The following is an 18229-nucleotide window of genomic DNA, read 5'->3' as shown; positions in this document are numbered from 1 at the left end:
CTGGCTGGGTCACAAAAGTACATCCCTGGTCTATAGATACTTTCCTGTACCTTTGATTTCAGATACTTTCCTGTACCTTTGATTTCCTGCCTGGGCACTCTGATCATCAGGTAAAGACCTAAGAGGGTACAGAAATGCACAAAACCCTTTGATTATTTTCAATACCAGTGACTTTGAGCACAGAAGATAAACATGCCTGGAGATCCTCAGATGTGTGAACACACTGGGCTTGCAGTCTTTTTCACAGAAACGTTTCTGGAAGCACCTAGAGAAGAGGCCGATTCCATCTAGCTGGCTGCAAGCTTCTCCAATCCCAATTAAGCTAGTGATTGTGTAGAAGGCATTCTGTAAGAACTATGGTCCTAAAACCAGTGATCATCACCCATGGAATTGTAGACATTGAGACAGATGAAAAAACAAGGCTCAGGGGTTGAGAGCTGACTTAAGAACCACGAGGTCATGATTCAATTCCTGGTGAGGAATGGGGCGTGGGGAAGGCAGTTGATCAATGATTCTCTCTCATCATTGGTGTTTCTCTCTCTCCCTCTTCCTTCCTCTCTGGAAAAAAAAAAAAAAAAGACAGATGGCCTGTTGGAAGATCGTAAAAGAGCAATTCCCTTCAAATGTACTCACATACCCCTGACTGGTGTGGCTCTGTCTGTAATGAGAAAGTCCACCCACGCTTCAATGTGTCTCAGGTTCAATTCCTGGCCCAGGTTGGGGCGCATGCAGGAGGCAACCAATGAATGGGTCTCTGTTTCACACTGATGTTTCTCTCTCTCTCTCTCTGTTTTTCAATCTCCCTCCCTTGCTTCTACTCTCTCTAGAAATCAATGGAAAAAATATCCTCGGGTGAAGATTAACAACAAAAATACTGTCTGTCATACCGTGCGAAAAACAAAATTCATGCTGATCCTAGAAGCAGGTGAAGTTGTCACCTTAGCTAGGTTTTGAAAGTGATGTCTGAGTCTTCTAAAATGCATAGCTTTCAGGCTTCACATGAGTACCAGGAAACCCTGCAGTTTTTCCTAGAATGATGTGGGTAGCAATGCAAATTTGGCGGAAAGTTGTGAACTAATTTCCCCACCATACTCAACCCTCAGAGGCAGTGAAAGGTTGAGAGCCTCGTAAAAAATTGTTCACTTCCTCATGCTTGTAGAGCCCAAATATGCTTATAACCTAAACCACAAAGAAAACATCCAAAGTTATAGAGGACTTAAACAAAAAGGCCTTTATTATTATAAAAAACTAACCAGTTTTTTAAAAAAACACCCAACCAGTCTTTGGGTGACAGCAACAATGGAAATATTCACCAGAGGTATCTAGGGCAAGCGTGTCTCTGAAAAAATTTTTTCTGGACGATGCCAGCTGAACTCAGAAAATGTTCTCTGGGGTCAAAATGGGTCAGGCCCATGCCCCAAATAGTCAGAGTAAATGAAGTGCAGATCTCCTAGGGGCCCAGGTTACTCCTAATTTCCTCCAACTGAAAAGGGAACAAAGTCAGCTTCCCCGAGGACATGAGGACGGTGACTGATGAAAAGTGTGGGGACTTGCTCAGTGTTGGCTCAGGTGAAATGGATTCTGTCACAGAAATTTTCAGTGACCTAAGCCCTGGGAGGGTTAGAAGGTAGAATGTAAGTACACATGCTTCCCACATAATTAAAATTATGGAAAATCTCCCTACTTTTGAGGATGGGATTTATGAGATGAAAGTCAGACCACTGAAGCCTAAATTTCCCGCAGTGCTGCTAACACTGAACAAAGTAACTACATTCCCTACAAACCTAAAAACTCCCTCTAATGCAGCGGTTCTCAACCTGTGGGAAGCGACCCCTTTGGGGGTCAAACAACCTTTTCACAGGGGTCGCCTAAGACTGTCGGAAAACACATATATAATTACATATTGTTTACAGTAGCAAAATTACAGTTATGAAGTAGCAGTGAAAATAATTTTATGGTTGGGGGTCACCACAACATGAGGAACTGTATTAAAGGGTCGCAGCATTAGGAAGGTTGAGAACCACTGCTCTAATGTGTACTCTCATGTTTCCAGAGGACAGAATTTTTACTAAAAGATTACCCACATTCACAACACTGAAAAAGCCTTTCTCCTGTGTGAAATTCGAGGTTTATGAAGATGAGAGATCATAATAAAAGATTACCCACATTCATGGCACTCATAAGGTCTTTCTCCAGTGTGAACTCTCTGGTGACAACAAAGTCCAGTGCAACAGGCAAAAGATTTCCCACAATCACTGCACTCATAAGGTCTTTGTCCTGTGAACTCTCTGATGACAACGGAGTTGAGAGCTAAAGGCAAAAGATTTCCCACAATCACTGCACTCATACGGCTTTTCTCCAGTATGAACTCTCTGATGACAACGGAGGCTAGAGCTATGGACAAAAGACTTCCCACATTCACTGCACTCGTGCGGCTTCTCTCCAGTGTGAACTCTCTGATGATAACGGAGTTTCGAGTTACACATAAAAGATTTCCCACATTCTCCGCACTCATAACGCCTTTCACCCGAGTGAATTCTCTGATGAACATGAAGGTAGGATTTTGTGGTAAAACATTTCCCACATTCACTACACTCATACGGCCTGGCTCCAGTGTGAACAGACTGATGACCACGGAGTCCAGAGCAGTAGGTAAAAGATTTCCCACATTCACTGCACTTGTAACGCTTTTCACCAGAGTGAATTCTCTGATGAACATGAAGGTAGGATTTTGTGGTAAAACATTTCCCACATTCGCTACACTCATACGGCCTTGCTCCAGTGTGAACAGACCGATGACCGCGGAGTCCAGAGCAATAGGTAAAAGATTTCCCACATTCACGGCACTCATACGGCTTTTCTCCAGTGTGACTCCTTTGGTGTTGATTCAGGCTCCACTTCTGGCTGAAGGACAGCCCACATTCTCCACACTCATAAGGCTTTTCTCCAGTGTGAATCCTCTCATGTTCATTCAGGTTATCCTTTCTTCTAAAGGACTTCCCACATTCACGGCACTCGTACGACTTTTCCAATGAGTGAACGTTCTGATAACGAAAACCAGAGATTCCTCTAAGACCTTTTTTACTTTCAGGGCCCACAAGACACTGCCTTCCCGCATGGCCAGCATGGTCTGGAACAAGAGTGTCATTGCAGCCAATCACTTTTTTACATTCCTTCTTGGTATGGTAATTCCTTCTGTTTTGACATATAACCCCAGCCTTTGAGCTTTCACTTGGTTTGACTGTGGTATGAGTAGCCTGTGGCTGAAGTTGCCCCGAGGCAGTAAGGATGCTGTGTCCACCCTTCTGACTGGGCGTCTGGGACACACTGAATGTGCAGCTCTTCGCAGGTGAGGCTCTGTCCACACCTCTTATCAAACGCTCGCCTCTCCTGTGCTGCTCACGGTCCTGGTGACACTTTGCACTGAAATAAAATGGCTTTGCACACGCACCGCACCTCAACAGTTTCGGGCTGTGTTGTGTTTCCTGCTGCTCAACCAACTGGAAAATGTCCCGTAAGACCGGACCACAACTCTCACAGGGGTGGCTGTTCTGGGAAGACAAAGGTACTTTGGTCTTCTTTGCCTGTGACACTCTTACAGAAACGTTCTGTTCAAGGGATGCCTCCAGATCCCATGTTCCACAGCAGCAACCTGAACAAAAGGAAGCACTGGTGAATTACATGTTGACCCCACAGCCAAAGTAATCTCGTTGGGCCATGGTGGCTCAGTGGTTGAGGGTGGCTTATGAACCAGGAGGCCACAGTTCGATTTCCAGTCAGGGCACATGGGAATGTACACAAGCCAATAAAAATTATCTGAAAAAGAGCAGATGATGTTTGAAGTAAATATAAAGATATGTGCCTGGACCAATACTGGACAGCAGTAAAGAGAGGAAGAGGAAAGGCTGACTGGCGAGCAAACCTCTGTGGAAATGGCATGGTTCAAAACACAAGGATTGAAAATGCCTGTTACCTGCAGAGCTTGCACTATGTGCCCCTAGTGGCGTGTTCTGTGGTGGAACTTTGTTCTTAGGAACCACAGCGGCCCCTGCAACACCGAACGTGACAAATCAGAGGACCCTATAGAGGATGTCGGCAGGAATTCCAATAAAAATCCCCTTGGCCACAACCTACCCCAAGAATATAAGAAAAATCAAGAGCTTAACAACTTTAAGTAATATGCTCACAAGGACAGAATAACTAAGAACATTAAGCAAATAATAAATGATCCGAAAGCAGAAAAAATATATGTTAGTAGAGAACTTCAATATTCCCCTTTCACAAAGGCTAGCTCATCCTGTCTGAAATAAATATGGAATTACTGTAGTTTGACTACATTTTAGAGCAACTCTAATCCTGTATATATACACAAAACATTCCATCCAAATGCAGAAGAGGCATTCTTGTCAAGCCACACATGAAACATTCTCTACGTAACGAAGTTGTTACCAAAAGGGACCAGGGTGCAGCAGGTCTCCCTCAGGCCAGACTCTACTGGGTGGGTTCTTGAATTTGAGTAGGAAAGATTTGTCAACAGGAGTCCAGGTGATTTTGAGAGTGTATCTGTTAAAGCTAGGGACATAGAAACAAAGAAAGAACTTTGAGTAGAAGAAGCAACAGGGGAGCTTTGGCCCCTTAGAAAGGTTGCAGGAAAGCAGTGAGTCAAGGCAGGGCTGCTGATAGGTCACCGGGATGTCAGAGACAAGGGGAACATGTAGATAAGATCAGGTGTAAGCCTGGGGTGAGCTGCTGCTGCCAGTTGCTCCTCTGGTTGAATGTCCAGTGAGAACCCTTAAAGTTTAGAGAAAAGTTAAAAGTTTAAGCTAGGAAAGGGGCATGGGCATAGCCTAGAGTGAGCTGGCATTGAGTCTCTGCCCTGAGGACCTCTTCTTTTTTAATTTTTCTTTATTGACTTTAGAGAAAGATAAAATGTAGAAAGAGTCATCATTTGTTGTTCCACTTAATTATGCATGCAGTGGTTGCTTCTTTTATGTGCTCTTATCAGAGATCTAACCCACAACCTAGATACATTGGATCAATGCTCAAACCAACTGATCTACCAGATCAGCACTGTCCCGAAGGTTCTCCCTCTCTCTCTCTCTCTCTCTCTCTCTCTCTCTCTCTCTCTCTCTCTCTCTCATTGTTCCTGAGGGCAAGCATCTCAGGGGAAGGTTTCATAAGAATATTCATCAGTTTTTCAGGTGCATTTGTAATATGCTAATGGTTTAGAATTAGTGTACAAGGAAGTTTGGGTTTGTCTTTTGTTCTGTTTAATGTTTTATTTCTTATCTTGAGTCTGTCTGGTTCTAATGGGGTTTTTGTTATTTGTTCGTCTGACTTTATCATTTGGTTAACGTTATCTATCCTTGGGTTACTGGCGCAAATGCCATTTATTGGATCCCTGTTCTCTATTTTCGCAGACCAGGGGGGTTTGAGCTGTGAATTCTCTGATTAGAGAGGGAGGTGTAAACTATTTATTTTCACATGTTCTTATCTGGGGAAAATAGCTCTTAGATTCACAAGCTGGCTGTTATGTTGTCCAAAATGTTTGAGGTTGTTTAATTTTCTTGTCTCAGTTGCACTATCGCACATGCCCAAGAAGTTCTGTAGTTTCTTATCTGCCGCAATGGTAGGTCAAAAGAGAAGTCTCAAACTTTCAGAAGAAATCACTTTAAGATTCTTACCTGATCACAATATAAGAAAATAGAAATCAATTCCAGTTTCAAGAAAGCTGGAAATTCACAAATATGTTGAAATTAAATATAACACACTCTTAAACAACCAGTGGGTCAGTGAAATTAAAAAAAAGACCTTAAAGCAATCTAGAGGCACCGGCCAGTGTTGCTCAGAGGTTGAGCATAAACCCAGGAACCAAAATGTCACTGGTTGTATTCCTGGTCAGGGCACATGCCCAGGTTGTGGGCTTCAATCCCTTCTATGGTGCAACCAGGAGGTAGCCGATCGATGTTTCCTTATCATTGATGTTTCTATCTCTCCAGTCCTCTTCCTTCCTCTCTCTCAAAACCAATAAAAACATATAAAATATATATGAAAAACCCCACAAACATCTGGAGGCAATGTGTACAGAAAGACAACTTCCCAAAGCTTATGAATGGGGAGCAGGAGATGCAAGCCCAAGAGTAAATTGTATACAGATAAAGCCTGTATTAAGACAAATCTGAAACACACAGCAGCCTAACCCTGCTCCACAGGAAATTAAAAACACATCACGAAAGTAAACCCAAGGCTAGCAAAGGAAGTGATCAATGTTAGAACTGACATATATAAAATAGAAATAGGAAAGGCAAAAAGAGGAATAGCATAACTAAGGGCTGTTTTTTTTAATTTGTGTACTTATTTTTTTCTTTGTAATCCTCTCTGGAGCTTATTTTTCCATTGCTTCAGAGACAGTAGAAGGGAGGAAGGGAGGAGGAGAGTGGAGACAGAAACACAGATGTGAGACACACAGACTGGTTTCCTCCCACATGTGCCCCATGGGGGATGGGGAGGGAATCCACAACCCAGGCACATGCCCTTGACCTGGAATTGAACCCGACACCCTTGGGTCCCTGGGTCGATGCTTTAACCGCTGAGCAAAACAGGCCAGGACCAGCAGTTTTTTTTGATAACATGCACAAAACTGGCTAAACGTTAGCTACATTGAACCAAGAGAAACAACACTCAAATAAATCAAAGCAGAAATAAAAGACAGTACAGCTGACACTATGAACTACAAACCATCATCAGAGATGTTGGCAGATGACATACAGACACAACATCTAGAAAATTGTCAAGATTCCACTATAAGCTTTGCAAATTATCAATGATGAGAGAGAATCATTGATTGGCTGCCTCCTGCACGCCCCCTACTGGGGATCGAGCCCGCAACCCAGGCATGTGTCCTTGGCCGGATTCGAACCTGGGACCCCTCAGTCCGCAGACCGACGCTCTATCCATTGAGCCAAACCAGCCAGGGCAGAGTGATATTCTTACCCAGTGAGGATATGAGAGCAAAATTCTCCAGCATCACATCGAGGTATAGGCCTCTCTGAGCCTCGTCAAGAAGCTGCCATTCTGTCCCGTAGAAGTACACGGCGACATCCTCAAAGGTCACACCAACCTGTCAGAATGAATACACTGAGTCAGTAATAGCCTGTCTGAGAACCCACAATCCTACTCTTCGCCACAACCAACCACCTCCAGGCAACCCCCCCGCCATTCATAGCAGACCTCTGGCCTTGGTGCAGTGCTGCCTGCTCTCTCAGCTCAGTCCCATAAGTCACTCTTATCACCCTCAGCAACAGGCAGGAGAAGGGGAAGGGGTGGCGAGGCAGATAAATGCCATCTAAGCTCTGGGCCATGCCAGAAGGGCTCCATCACTAATGCCACGCAAACCCACTGGGATGTCCCAGATCATTCCTGCAGGACACAGCAAAACGTGGGCTCCAAACCACACACCAGGTACCCAGGACCGTCAGCCCCAACATCCGATCAGCTCCAGGTGAGCAGGTCTCCGCTGTAACCCCGCCCAGCCCCGCAGTCTGGTGACCTGCAGAGTCTCTATCCTTAGTATGCCCCTTTCCAGCTCTGTGACCTTGGGCAAGGAATCAACTCCCTGCTCCTCACTGTCCCCATCACCCCTGCTAAGGTAAAAATCATTCAAACATGTAAAGAACTTCCGTGAGTTTATTGGAGCCAAACTATCTACAATTGCGGGAAAGCAGAATCTCAATGGACTAGGATAATGCTCCGGAGAATGGCAATTTTGCACCTTGTTTTATACATTATCATCCAAGGAGGAGATGTAAGTCAGTTACATGAAACCCACTGGTTATGGACTAGGGAGACAGGAGAAAGCAAAGCTGGAGAAACCGCTGAAATTGGATATACTAGGTGTACCGGTTAATAATGCGGATTTTGTAATCAAAGAAAACACGGTAATTTCAAGAGAAACATCAAAAGTGCTCTATTCAAAGTAATGTCCATTGCCAGCTACACATTTCCCCCATCTTTCAGGTAATTTGTGGATATTGTCCCAACAGAACTTTTCTTGTTTTGAGGCAAACCATTCAGAGACCCAATTTTCCACTTCTTTATACGTTTTGAAGTGCTGCTCAGAAAGCGCGTGTGCCATCGATCGGAATAAGTGGTGATCTGAAACAGCAAGGTCTGGTGAATACGGCGGGTGGGTTAATACTTCCCAGGCAAGCTCCTTTAATGTGTCTTTAACTGGTTTTGAAGTGTGTGATGGTGCGTTGTCATGAAACAAAATTACTTTGCCATGTCTTCTGGCCCATTCTGGTCGTTTTACGATCAAAGCATTTTACGATCAATTGACCTGGATGTTCTTTGTTTTTCACATCGAAATCATCACTTTTAAAGCGTTTAAACCAGCGTTCACAAGTATCCTGAGATGGAGCATGTTCACCATAAGCTTCCCGAAGTATACGATAACTTTCAGCAGCACTTTTCTCCAAAATAAAGTAATGAATTAAAACTTCCTGCAAATACTCTTTTTTTTTGGCACAAAATTCGACATTTTTAAGCATAAAAATATCCATGATGTTAACACCTTCAGCAAATCTGACATATGAAGTTTGGAAGCTTGTTGTCAATACAACAAAATAGCATACATATCAAATCGCATATATATCAACATATGTGTAACTCCATCTATTGAAAAAAATCCGCATTATTAACCGGTAACTAGTAAAAAGTAAAATGAGCCTTAGCTGGTTTTGCTCAGTGGATAGAGCATTGGCCTGTGCACTGAAGGGTCCTGGATTCGATTCCAGCCTAGGGCACATTCCCTGGGTTGGGAGCTCAATCCCTAGTGGTGGCATAGCAGAGGCAGGCGATCAATGATTCTCTCTCATCATTGATGCTTCTATCTCTCTCTTCCTTTCTCTCTGAAATCAATACAAATATATTTAAAAAAAGTAAAAGACACTTAATTCTTTTACTTAGGTGGGTGCAGGATAATTAACAGTCAATAATCTATAATAATAAAAGTGTAATATGCTAATTAGACCAAACTAACTTCTGGATGTCATTCCAGACATCCTTCTAGACTAAACTACGGCAGTAGGGCCGAGGCAGAGGCAGTTAGGGGCAATCTGTCAGGCAGGCAAGTGTTAAGGGGTGATCAGGCAGGCAGGCAGAGTGGTTAGGGGTGATCAGGAAGGCAGGCAGGCCAGCAGTTAGGAGCCAGTGGTCATGGATTGTGAGAGGGATGTCCGAGGGGTCCTGGATTGCGAGAGGGTGCAGGCTGGGCTGAGGGACCCCCCGTCCCATGCACAAATTTTGTGCACCGGGCCTCTAGTAAACATTATAACAATAACAATGAAGGAATTTATGGCCTCAGTCCTGGAGCCCAAGTGCATTTGGCTATGCCCTGAGGGGGCTGGAAGGTTAAGTTACAAGTTACCCTGACAGTTCACAGGCAGGTTTTCTTAGATACAAAAAGATAATAGGCTCACTTAAGGTAAAGGCTGACCTTTGTCAGGGAAGAGACTGGCCTAGGGCATGACTACCTACTATAAACTGCTTTTAGTTAAAGTTTGTGTGTGTGTGTGTGTGTGTGTGTGTGTGTGTGTGTTTTTCAGTCTCTGGGTTGCCACTTTCAATCTCAGGGCTCTCCCCTGCAAGTTTTCCATCGATTATTCCGGAATTTATTCTGTATTTTAGTTGTCATTCCAGTATGTTCCCGGGGGCATGTCCGTGAAGCATCCACTAACTCCGCCGCCATTTTTAATCCTCCTTTAAAGTTTTAATTTCAGACCGTCCTTTGTGGTTCCTTTATGACTTACAGTTTGCTAGACGGCCATGAGGAGGCATATAAGACAATTGGGGGGCTAGCCATCTTAATCTGTGCCAGCAACCAGCACTCCGATGCACATTCTTGCTATAATTAAGACCCAATCTTATCTGTGAAGCTTGTCCAGCCTTGCAGAACCTGTTTCCCGGAATACTCCCATTTTACAGAGGCCACAAACCATGAACTATAAACAACCCCAGAGGGGGTGGCAGCGCTGGCACCAGCCAAGCCTGGCCTTTGGGTGTTATCTCACTTCTCCCATCCCAAGGGGTGAGGGGGAGGGGACTGCAAAGCCCCCGAAAAGTCCAGAAGCCGGGTCCATATTTGGGGGACAAAGAAACTAAGGGGGTAAAAGGAAAGCTTCCTCCACATGCATCACCTGGGCTTGGAGAATGACTCCCCTGGGTCACCGCACTGGTGCATCTGCAAATGAAGGCTTTTTCCTGAACCTTCCGAGCACCCGTGTTTTCCCGTCGCCTGGTAATTAATTTCTGCAACAGCCATGCAGGCCTTCCCTGAGCTTGTGGGGTTAGCATGGGGCCCCCTTTTTCCTCCAAACCCCACTCTAGTCTGTTCACGCTCAGTGAAAAGGAAAATGGGGGGTGAGGGTGGGCATTCTGCTACAACATCCGCCCGATTGAAAAACCTTTTCAGCCCTAACCGGTTTGATAGAGCCTCCGCCTGCGGACTGAAGGGCCCCGGGTTCGATTCCGGTCAAGGGCACGTACCTTGGTTGCGGGCACATCCCCAGTAGGAGGTGTGCAGGAGGCAGATGATCCATGTTTCTCTCTCATCGATGTTTCTAATTCTCTATCCCTCTCCCTTCCTCTCTGTAAAAAAATCAATAAAATATGTTTTTTTAAAAAAAGAAAAACCTTTTCAAACCCAAACACAGCCCCTGTCCCCACGGTTCACCCCCTCCCACGGCCCCAAGGGCCCTCAGAATGAAGGCACCCAGACCCTCTGCCTCCCAGACGAGACGGGACCCCGACCCAGACTGTTTAGGGCGCAGGGAGGACGGACCCCAGGATTCCGCGTCCGCCTGGGTCAGTGGCCCCGCGCTGCTCCCCGGCGGTCCCTCGGCCCCTCACCCCCTCCCACCCCCGTCACACCAGGGGTCACCCTCCAACGCCTCGCGGTACAGACGCGGGGCCTGGGCTGCAGGAGGGAACGGGTGCCCGCCCCGGGGCTGCAGGGTTGGGTGGGAGAGGCGGGGAGGCCCGGGGACGCACTTACCGCGGCCGGGCGCCTCCGAGCGGCCGCCGCCATCGGACTCTGCGGGCGGAGCGGGCGGAGGAGGCGGGCGAGGAGGGGCCTCGGTCCCGGCCCTGAAGCGGGTCACTCGCGGGGTCGCCGACCTCACACCCGCTCTGTGCGGCAGGGACCGCAACTCCTTGGCGCCTTCTCCCTTCTGTCACCTCAAAACCCACATTGCAATGCAAAGGGCCGACGGTCACCGACCAACCAGCAAGTTTCACCGTCTGCAAGATGCAACCGGAAGTCCCGCCCCAAATCCTGGAAATCCAACGGAAATGCTTTCGGCCTGATGTGTCATTCGCTCAACTAGCACTCGGTCTTCTGGGTAATGTAGTTCCCAGAGCTGCAGAGGGCACATTGTTCTCCGTTGTGAACAACTCGGAAGTTTGCTGTTCCCTGGAGGGAAGTATTTGCTCCTGGTTAATGGCTGCAAAAACTCAATTCTGACCTATCTACCTGGAGATTGGTTTAGGGGCTCAGAACCACAAGACTGTGCCACCCCCGCCCCTTAGATGCCAATTCAAAGTCCAGATGTTATCTGTGCTTCAGAGAGAGGCACGTCAATGATGAGAGAGAATCATTGATCCATTGCCTGCTGCATGCCCTCAACTGGGGATAGAGCCCACAACCCAGGCATGTGCCCTGACCAGGAATTGAACTGTGACTCCTGACTCTAGGGTCCATGCTGAACACCACCAGCTGGACACAAAAGGCTATTTTTTTTTAATATATTTTATTGATTATTTACAGACAGGAAGGGAGAGAGATAGAGAGTTAGAAACATCGATCAGCTGCCTCCTGCACATCTCCTACTGGGGATGTGCCCGCAACCCAGGTACATGCCCTTGACCGGAATCGAACCCGGGACCTTTCAGTCCTCAGGCCGATGCTCTATCCACTGAGCCAAACCGGTTTTGGCATAAAAGGCTATTTTTAAACAGAAAGCCACAGGCCCCAAATGGCATCACCCATGCTGAAAGCCTAGTTTAATACCTGATATAATTGTAGTTTCCACCATTTCCAGAAACAATCTTAAGCATCCAGTTTAATGTTTTCTGGTCAAGCACCAGGAATGGAATTATGTCTCATGAACTTTTTCCAACCCCCCATAGAAAAAATAGGTAACGTTATGATAAAAAATTTTCCAGGTCTTTTTCTTATAGAAAAGGTGCCCTTTCTAAAAAAAAAATAAAACAATACTGTGTTAAGTTTAGTAAATTATCTGCCTCGTGTAAAACGTTTTAAATAAGACCCTCTTTTTCCCCTAGGTGGAGGTAATTGTCCGAAATAAGTCACTTTTTTAGCTTCTTAATCCCCACCGTATACGTTTTTACCAATAAAAATGTTCCCTTTTTTACAATTCTGAATATACTGTTTAATTTGCTAGATGGATTGGTTCCCATTTATGAATCTGTTAAAGCAATTACATATTTAAATTTACTCCACTGAATTTTGTTTTTTAACACTATAAATCAATTATAGCCCCATAATGTCAATTATTTGAGTGTGACCTTGGTATGCCAAGGTTATGGGTTAGATCTCTGATCAGGGCATATACAAGCATCACTCAATGAATGCATAAATAAATGGAACAACAAATTGATATTTCTCTTTTTCACTCTCTCATTCTCTCAAGTCAATAAATAAAAATTTAACTTTATCCCTGACCATTTTGGCTCAGTGGATAGAGCATCAGCCTGCAAACTGTGGGGTCCCAGGTTCGATTCTGGTCAAGGGCATGTACCTTGGTTGTGGGCACATCCCCAGTAGGAGGTGTGCAGGAGGCAGCTGATCAATGTTTCTCTCTCATTGATGTTTTTAACTCTATATCCCTCTCCCTTCTTCTCTATAAAAAAATCAATAAAATATATTTAAAAATTAAAAAAAATTTAACTTTGGCTGGGTACCTCAGTTGGTTAGAGTGTCATCCCAATATGCCAAGGTTGTGGTTTTGATTTCCGGTCAGGGCACATACAAGAATCTGCCAATGAATGCATCAATATGTGGAACAAGCCCTGGCTGAGTGGCTCAGGTGGTTGGAGTATCAACCTGTACCCAAAAGTTTGCAGGTTCGATTCTCAGGGCACATACCTGGGTTGCAGGTTTGATCTCCAGTAGGGGCACATAGGGCATCAACCAATCAATGTTTTTCTATCCTTTCCTCTCTCTAAATATCAATAAACATATCCTGGGGTGAGGATTAAAAATACAAAGTAGGACAGCAACAACAACAAAAATCAATGTTTCTTCCTCTCCCTCTCTTTAAAATCAAAAAGTAAAAATTTAGAAATAATAATTTTTAAAATATTTTTAATTGATTTTTTACAGAGAGGAAGGGAGAGGGATAGAGAGTTAGAAACATCGATGAGAGAGAAACATCAATCAGCTGCCTCCTGCACACCTCCTACTGGGGATGTGCCTGCAACCAAGGTACATGCCCTTGACCAGAATTGAACCTGGGACCCTTCAGTCCACAGGCCAACATACTATCCACTGAGCCAAACTGGTTAGGGCTAGAAATAATAATTTTAAAATACTATAAATCAAAGGTTCCTATAACAGCCTCCTCAGGTTAAATTAACTTGCTAGAGCTGTTGGTGGCAAAACCACACCAATTGTTACTGGCGATTTGACCTTGGTTCAGAACCTTGGCTTTTTAATTTGGCTGAAAAAACAATTCAAAGCCAAGGACTCAAATCATAGTGAGTTTATTTAGAACGTTAGGGAGATAGACTAAGTAAGACAGATGGGCTGTGCGGGCTGAGGAAAGAAGTTACAGAGGCAAGAAAAGGGCCCTTGGAGCTTAGGAGGAAGAGAGTAAAGGTTTGTCCCTGGAAGAAGCAGGAACTGGGTTTGTATGCTCCAGAGAAAGCAAGAGCTGCCTGGGTCTTTTGTCCTGTTTTTATTTGTGGTCTCCACTGATTGGTTGGAGTCAGGGTAGAGGGTCATGAGTCATTGCAGCCATTACATAGCCATGTCTGGCCTTTCTGCTTCTCTGGGCATGAAGCTGAAACACAAGTGATGCCTGGAGATATAGATATAGGTATGGATATGGATATGGATATGGATATGGATATAGACAGATACACACATACATATATTATTTAGAGAGAGGGAGAGAGAAACATCAATGGGTTGCCTCTCTCACCCACCCACACACCCCAACTGGAAATGGAACAAACCTGAAAACTGGGCATGGGGCCTGATGGGGACTGGAACTGTGGACTTTGGGTGCACAGGGTGGCGCTCAACCAACTGAGCCACACCTGCCAGGGCAAAAGCTGCCCTCCTCTTCAATAACACGTTAGAGAAAAGTCCCCCCAACCCCCAAAATTAGCAAAAACAAGCTGTGTTACCAAACTTATTGACACATACGCTACCAATCACTGCTATTGAATATCTTTGAATCTTGTTCTTTTCCTTAAATATTTTTAAAGACTTTTTAGTGATTTATTTATTTATTTATTTATTTATTTATTTATTTATTTATTAGAGTGAGAGGAAGAGAAATATTTCTGTGACAGTGAAACACATTGACTACCCCCCTTCCCCCACCCCTGGCACACCTCCTGCTGGGAATCAAGACCCACACCAGGCATGTGTCCTGACTGGGAATGGAACCAGTGATCTCTTGGTGCATAAGATGATGCTCAATCCACTGTGCCACTCTGGCTGGGCTTGGAGGCCTTTTATTGCCCAACCGCTCAGCTATTATGTCCCTTGAATAGATGAATAAAGAAAGGAGTAATTTGGGGTTGGAGACAAGAGCACATAAATGCCTTTACTATTGAAAAGAGAGAGAGAAATTATAAAAAGACACGAAGCAAATTCACAGTGACAGCCATGGGCAATACTATGACCATGGTGATAGTTTCAGTTTCATGCCTATGTCAAGACTCATCAAATACTACACTTGAAATGTGGTCTTTACTAATTAAAACGTTTGTAAAATGGTTCAAAATGTCAAAGTAAAATTTTGTATGTCCAACACTTCACTTGGCATCTTTCTATTCAATCCAGGTTCTCCTATCCTCTGACTGGGTCACAAAAGCTACATCCCTGGTCTATAGATGCCACTTTCCTTTACCTTTGATTTCCTGTCTGGGCACTCTGATCATCAGGTAAAGATCGAAGAGGGTACCGAAATGCACAAAACCCTTTGATTATTTTCAAAGACAATGAGTTTGAACACAGAAGGTAAACATGCCTGGAGATCCTCAGATGTGGATCTCCAGTCTTTTTCACAGAAACGTTTCTGGATGCACGTATAGAGGAGACCAATTCCATGTAGCTGGCTACAGGATTCTCCAATCCCGCTGAAGTTAGTGATTCTGTAGCAGTCACTTTGTAACCTCTACGGTCCTAAAACCAGTGACCATCACCCATAGAATTGTACACATTAAGACAGAAGACCCACGGTAAGATCTTAAAGGTCAATTACCTTCACATGTACTGGCCTAGCCCTGGCCTGTGTGACTGTGTGGTCAGAGTATCCGCCCCGGCTTCAATGTGTTTGGGGTTAGATTCCCAGTCAAGTGCACAACATTCTTTTTGAAAACAGGAAGTCCCACCAAATTTATGCCTGTTCCCTGGAAGGAGTTCCCTGAGGCCAGATGGAAATAACACCCTATCACCCAGAAGGAAAGCCAGACTCTTTACACCTGCTGGTGAAGGGAAGCCTGTGACATTACAAAATGCAGCATTTTGTCTGCTTCACATTTCATATTCACGGCTCTCCCAGCACCACAGGGAGCTGTGGGAATGTCTTCTCTGGGGTTGGTTCCAGGGGAGCCTGAAATCAGGGTCCACTTGCCCTTTCCAGAGGGGCTGAGCCTGGGACAGGTGACTCACTAGGAAAATAGATACAACATCACTGTGTCTGTGACCGGCAGTGAGGCCTCATGCCAGGATCTTCCTGAGAAAATTTGGTGGAGAGAATTCAGCCAATGGGGTCTCCATAGACTCCTGCTCCCCATGGGACCCTGAGCATCCTTTGCAGTGGGAACAACTGGGAACATGGTGGTGACCGAGGCAGCCCTGGTCCCGTCCCCATGGGGCTCTAGGTCCAGTAGAGATGCCAGACCCATCCCAGACGGACAACCCAGAAGGGGCAGCACAGAGATGGGGGATGTAGAGGCAGCTTGTTGGGGATTGTTTATAGGGGCTTTGCGTTCTCTACTGCACAGGTGCCTGCCTGGATGACAGAATGGCACACGGGCACCACTGGAGATGAAGTCATGCTTATCTTTGATCCAAAGAACAGCAACAACATTACCCTGAGGGGAAAGGTTCATGTTCTTTCTTGTGTGAAACAGGTGTGAACAGACATGAAGTGGGGATGACGTTGACCGTTTTTGTTTGCTTGTTTTTTTGTTATTTTGGGTTTTTTGCCTAAGGACTTGGTCCAGAGTTAGGTTCCTGTATGTGGGCTGGGTGAAGGGTTTGACCTGTGTTCACTTGTGCAGCTCATATGTGCAGTGGGAGTGTGCTGGGGCTCAAAGCTGTCAGTCACACGAAAAATCAAATCTTCCTCTTATGCAGAAAGATGAACAGCCAATCTTGTAAGTAGCCTATTGCACCCTTTGAGGAAGTGTAAGGATTCTAACCCAGGACTGTCTGACCCCAAACCCTCATCACTGTTCAGTCAGGGGCTCCAAGTGTCCATGGACTGGCCCTCAATGCCCATTTCACCAGCACAGCCTACGAGACCCCCTGCCCTGCCCTGATCCCTCCATTTTCCCACCCAAGTCCTGACTCAGCTGCTACAGAGTCCAGGATCTAAGGCCAGGAGGGCGGGCTGGGCTGAGAGACGCCAACCCCAACTCTGCCCCAGGGAACCTGTTCCTCTCTAGGTCTGGATGGCATCCGGGCCAACCTTATCACTGTTTTTGATAGAGACACCTAGACGGTGCAGAGCCGACCTTTGATTCCCACAGGAAGTGCCTGGGACTGAAGACGTGAGAGCTGAACCCTTTTATTTTTGGGGGGAGACAGTTAAGTCTGGAAAGGAGACTGCAAGTCTGAGCCTTTCCACCCTCATGTTTACTATATCTGTACATGACTCACTAGGAAAAATAGATGTACATCATTTTGTCACGAATAGACAGTTCAAAAACAGACAGAATTACCCAGGAATGCTTAATATTCTATTTTCAATAAACTATATTTTAATTTTTAAAGTATCTGTTTTGACAAACTCATTGGTTTTACAGCCTGAAAGAGTGCCATGACTCACAGTTTGGGGAAGACTTGTCTACCCCGCAGGTGTAATAGAGGGGGGGTCTGAAGAGCAGGGAGAGGAGCATGCTGCCCCCACCCCTTGGGAGAGCACAGGCATTTAGACTCTGGTATTTCTGCTTTCAGATGCCTTCTCCAGGGTCTCCTGCCTCCTGTCCACTCCCTCACAGGAGACAGACACTGGGATCTTCCACAGACTCACATCTCACCACTTCCATCCCCTGCTTAGGACACGGCTGTGGCTCCCAATGCACTCGGATGAGTCCAGAATCCTCATCAAGGCCACAGGGTGACTGACCCAGCCCTGCCCTCTGCTCTCCCAGGGCTGAACCCCACTGAAATAGTCACAGTTCTTTCTCACTCTTAAAATTACAGCTCAGATGTGCCCTCCTCCAGGAAGCCATCCTTGATGCCCTTGGTCCCCCTTCCCAGCCCTTCAAACTCTGGGTCACTATTGTTTGGGGTGGTCTGTGTCCACCAATGATGTGAGAGCCAGAAGGACAGGGTCTGGGACTAAGTCACCACTGGGTCCCCAGCATCAACAGCAAAGGGCTGATAACAGAGCAGGTGCTCAGGGAATGTTGAATGGATTAATTAATAAGTGGATGGATGAAGGAGTGGATGAATGAATGAAAGCACTGTGTCCAGGGTGTATCTAACTCAACATGTCTGTCCTGACATACCGACTTTCTGGGAATTGGTGCCTGAAGTTCGAACCTCTCCTCCTCCAGGCAGCCTCCCTGGCCCCCCTGTAATGCTTTTGTTCAGCTGAAGTCTGGATCTCATAGGCTGGGGAGGCCTAAGAGCCTCTCTGTGCAGAACAGTCTCTTTCCCAGCCTCATCTTCTCCGCCTCTCCATCCTACACACATAGGACCCAACCCTGCCTGGTTGAGCCAGTTGGACCAGCGCACAGATCC

General features: G+C 45.7%; 1 protein-coding gene across 3 annotated transcripts in view; it reads right to left on the bottom strand.

Moving 5' to 3' along the window:
* Positions 1–11322, bottom strand: part of IGFL1 (IGF like family member 1) — a 29696-nt gene extending 18374 nt beyond the window's left edge. The window contains exons 1-4 of one of the 3 annotated variants that reach the window (XM_081108496.1): positions 11054–11300; positions 10546–10647; positions 6994–7120; positions 1215–3652 (exon numbers count right to left, since the gene is read on the bottom strand). In XM_081108496.1, the coding sequence (XP_080964622.1) occupies positions 2262–3652; positions 6994–7120; positions 10546–10647; positions 11054–11086 (1653 nt within the window). In that variant the 5' untranslated portion in view covers positions 11087–11300 and the 3' untranslated portion in view covers positions 1215–2261. Of the gene's footprint in view, positions 1–1214; positions 3653–6993; positions 7121–10545; positions 10648–11053 lie in introns of those variants that run through there. The other 2 variants (XM_081108497.1, XM_081108498.1) reach the window with 2 other exon arrangements.
* Between the last annotated feature and the right edge of the window lie 6907 nt (positions 11323–18229).

This window comes from Myotis nattereri, assembly GCF_964212035.1.
Source record: "Myotis nattereri genome assembly, chromosome: 15".
NCBI classification, from domain to species: Eukaryota; Metazoa; Chordata; class Mammalia; order Chiroptera; family Vespertilionidae; genus Myotis; species Myotis nattereri.
Note: the sequence above shows the minus strand (reverse complement) of the source record. Positions and strands in the feature narration are given on the sequence as shown.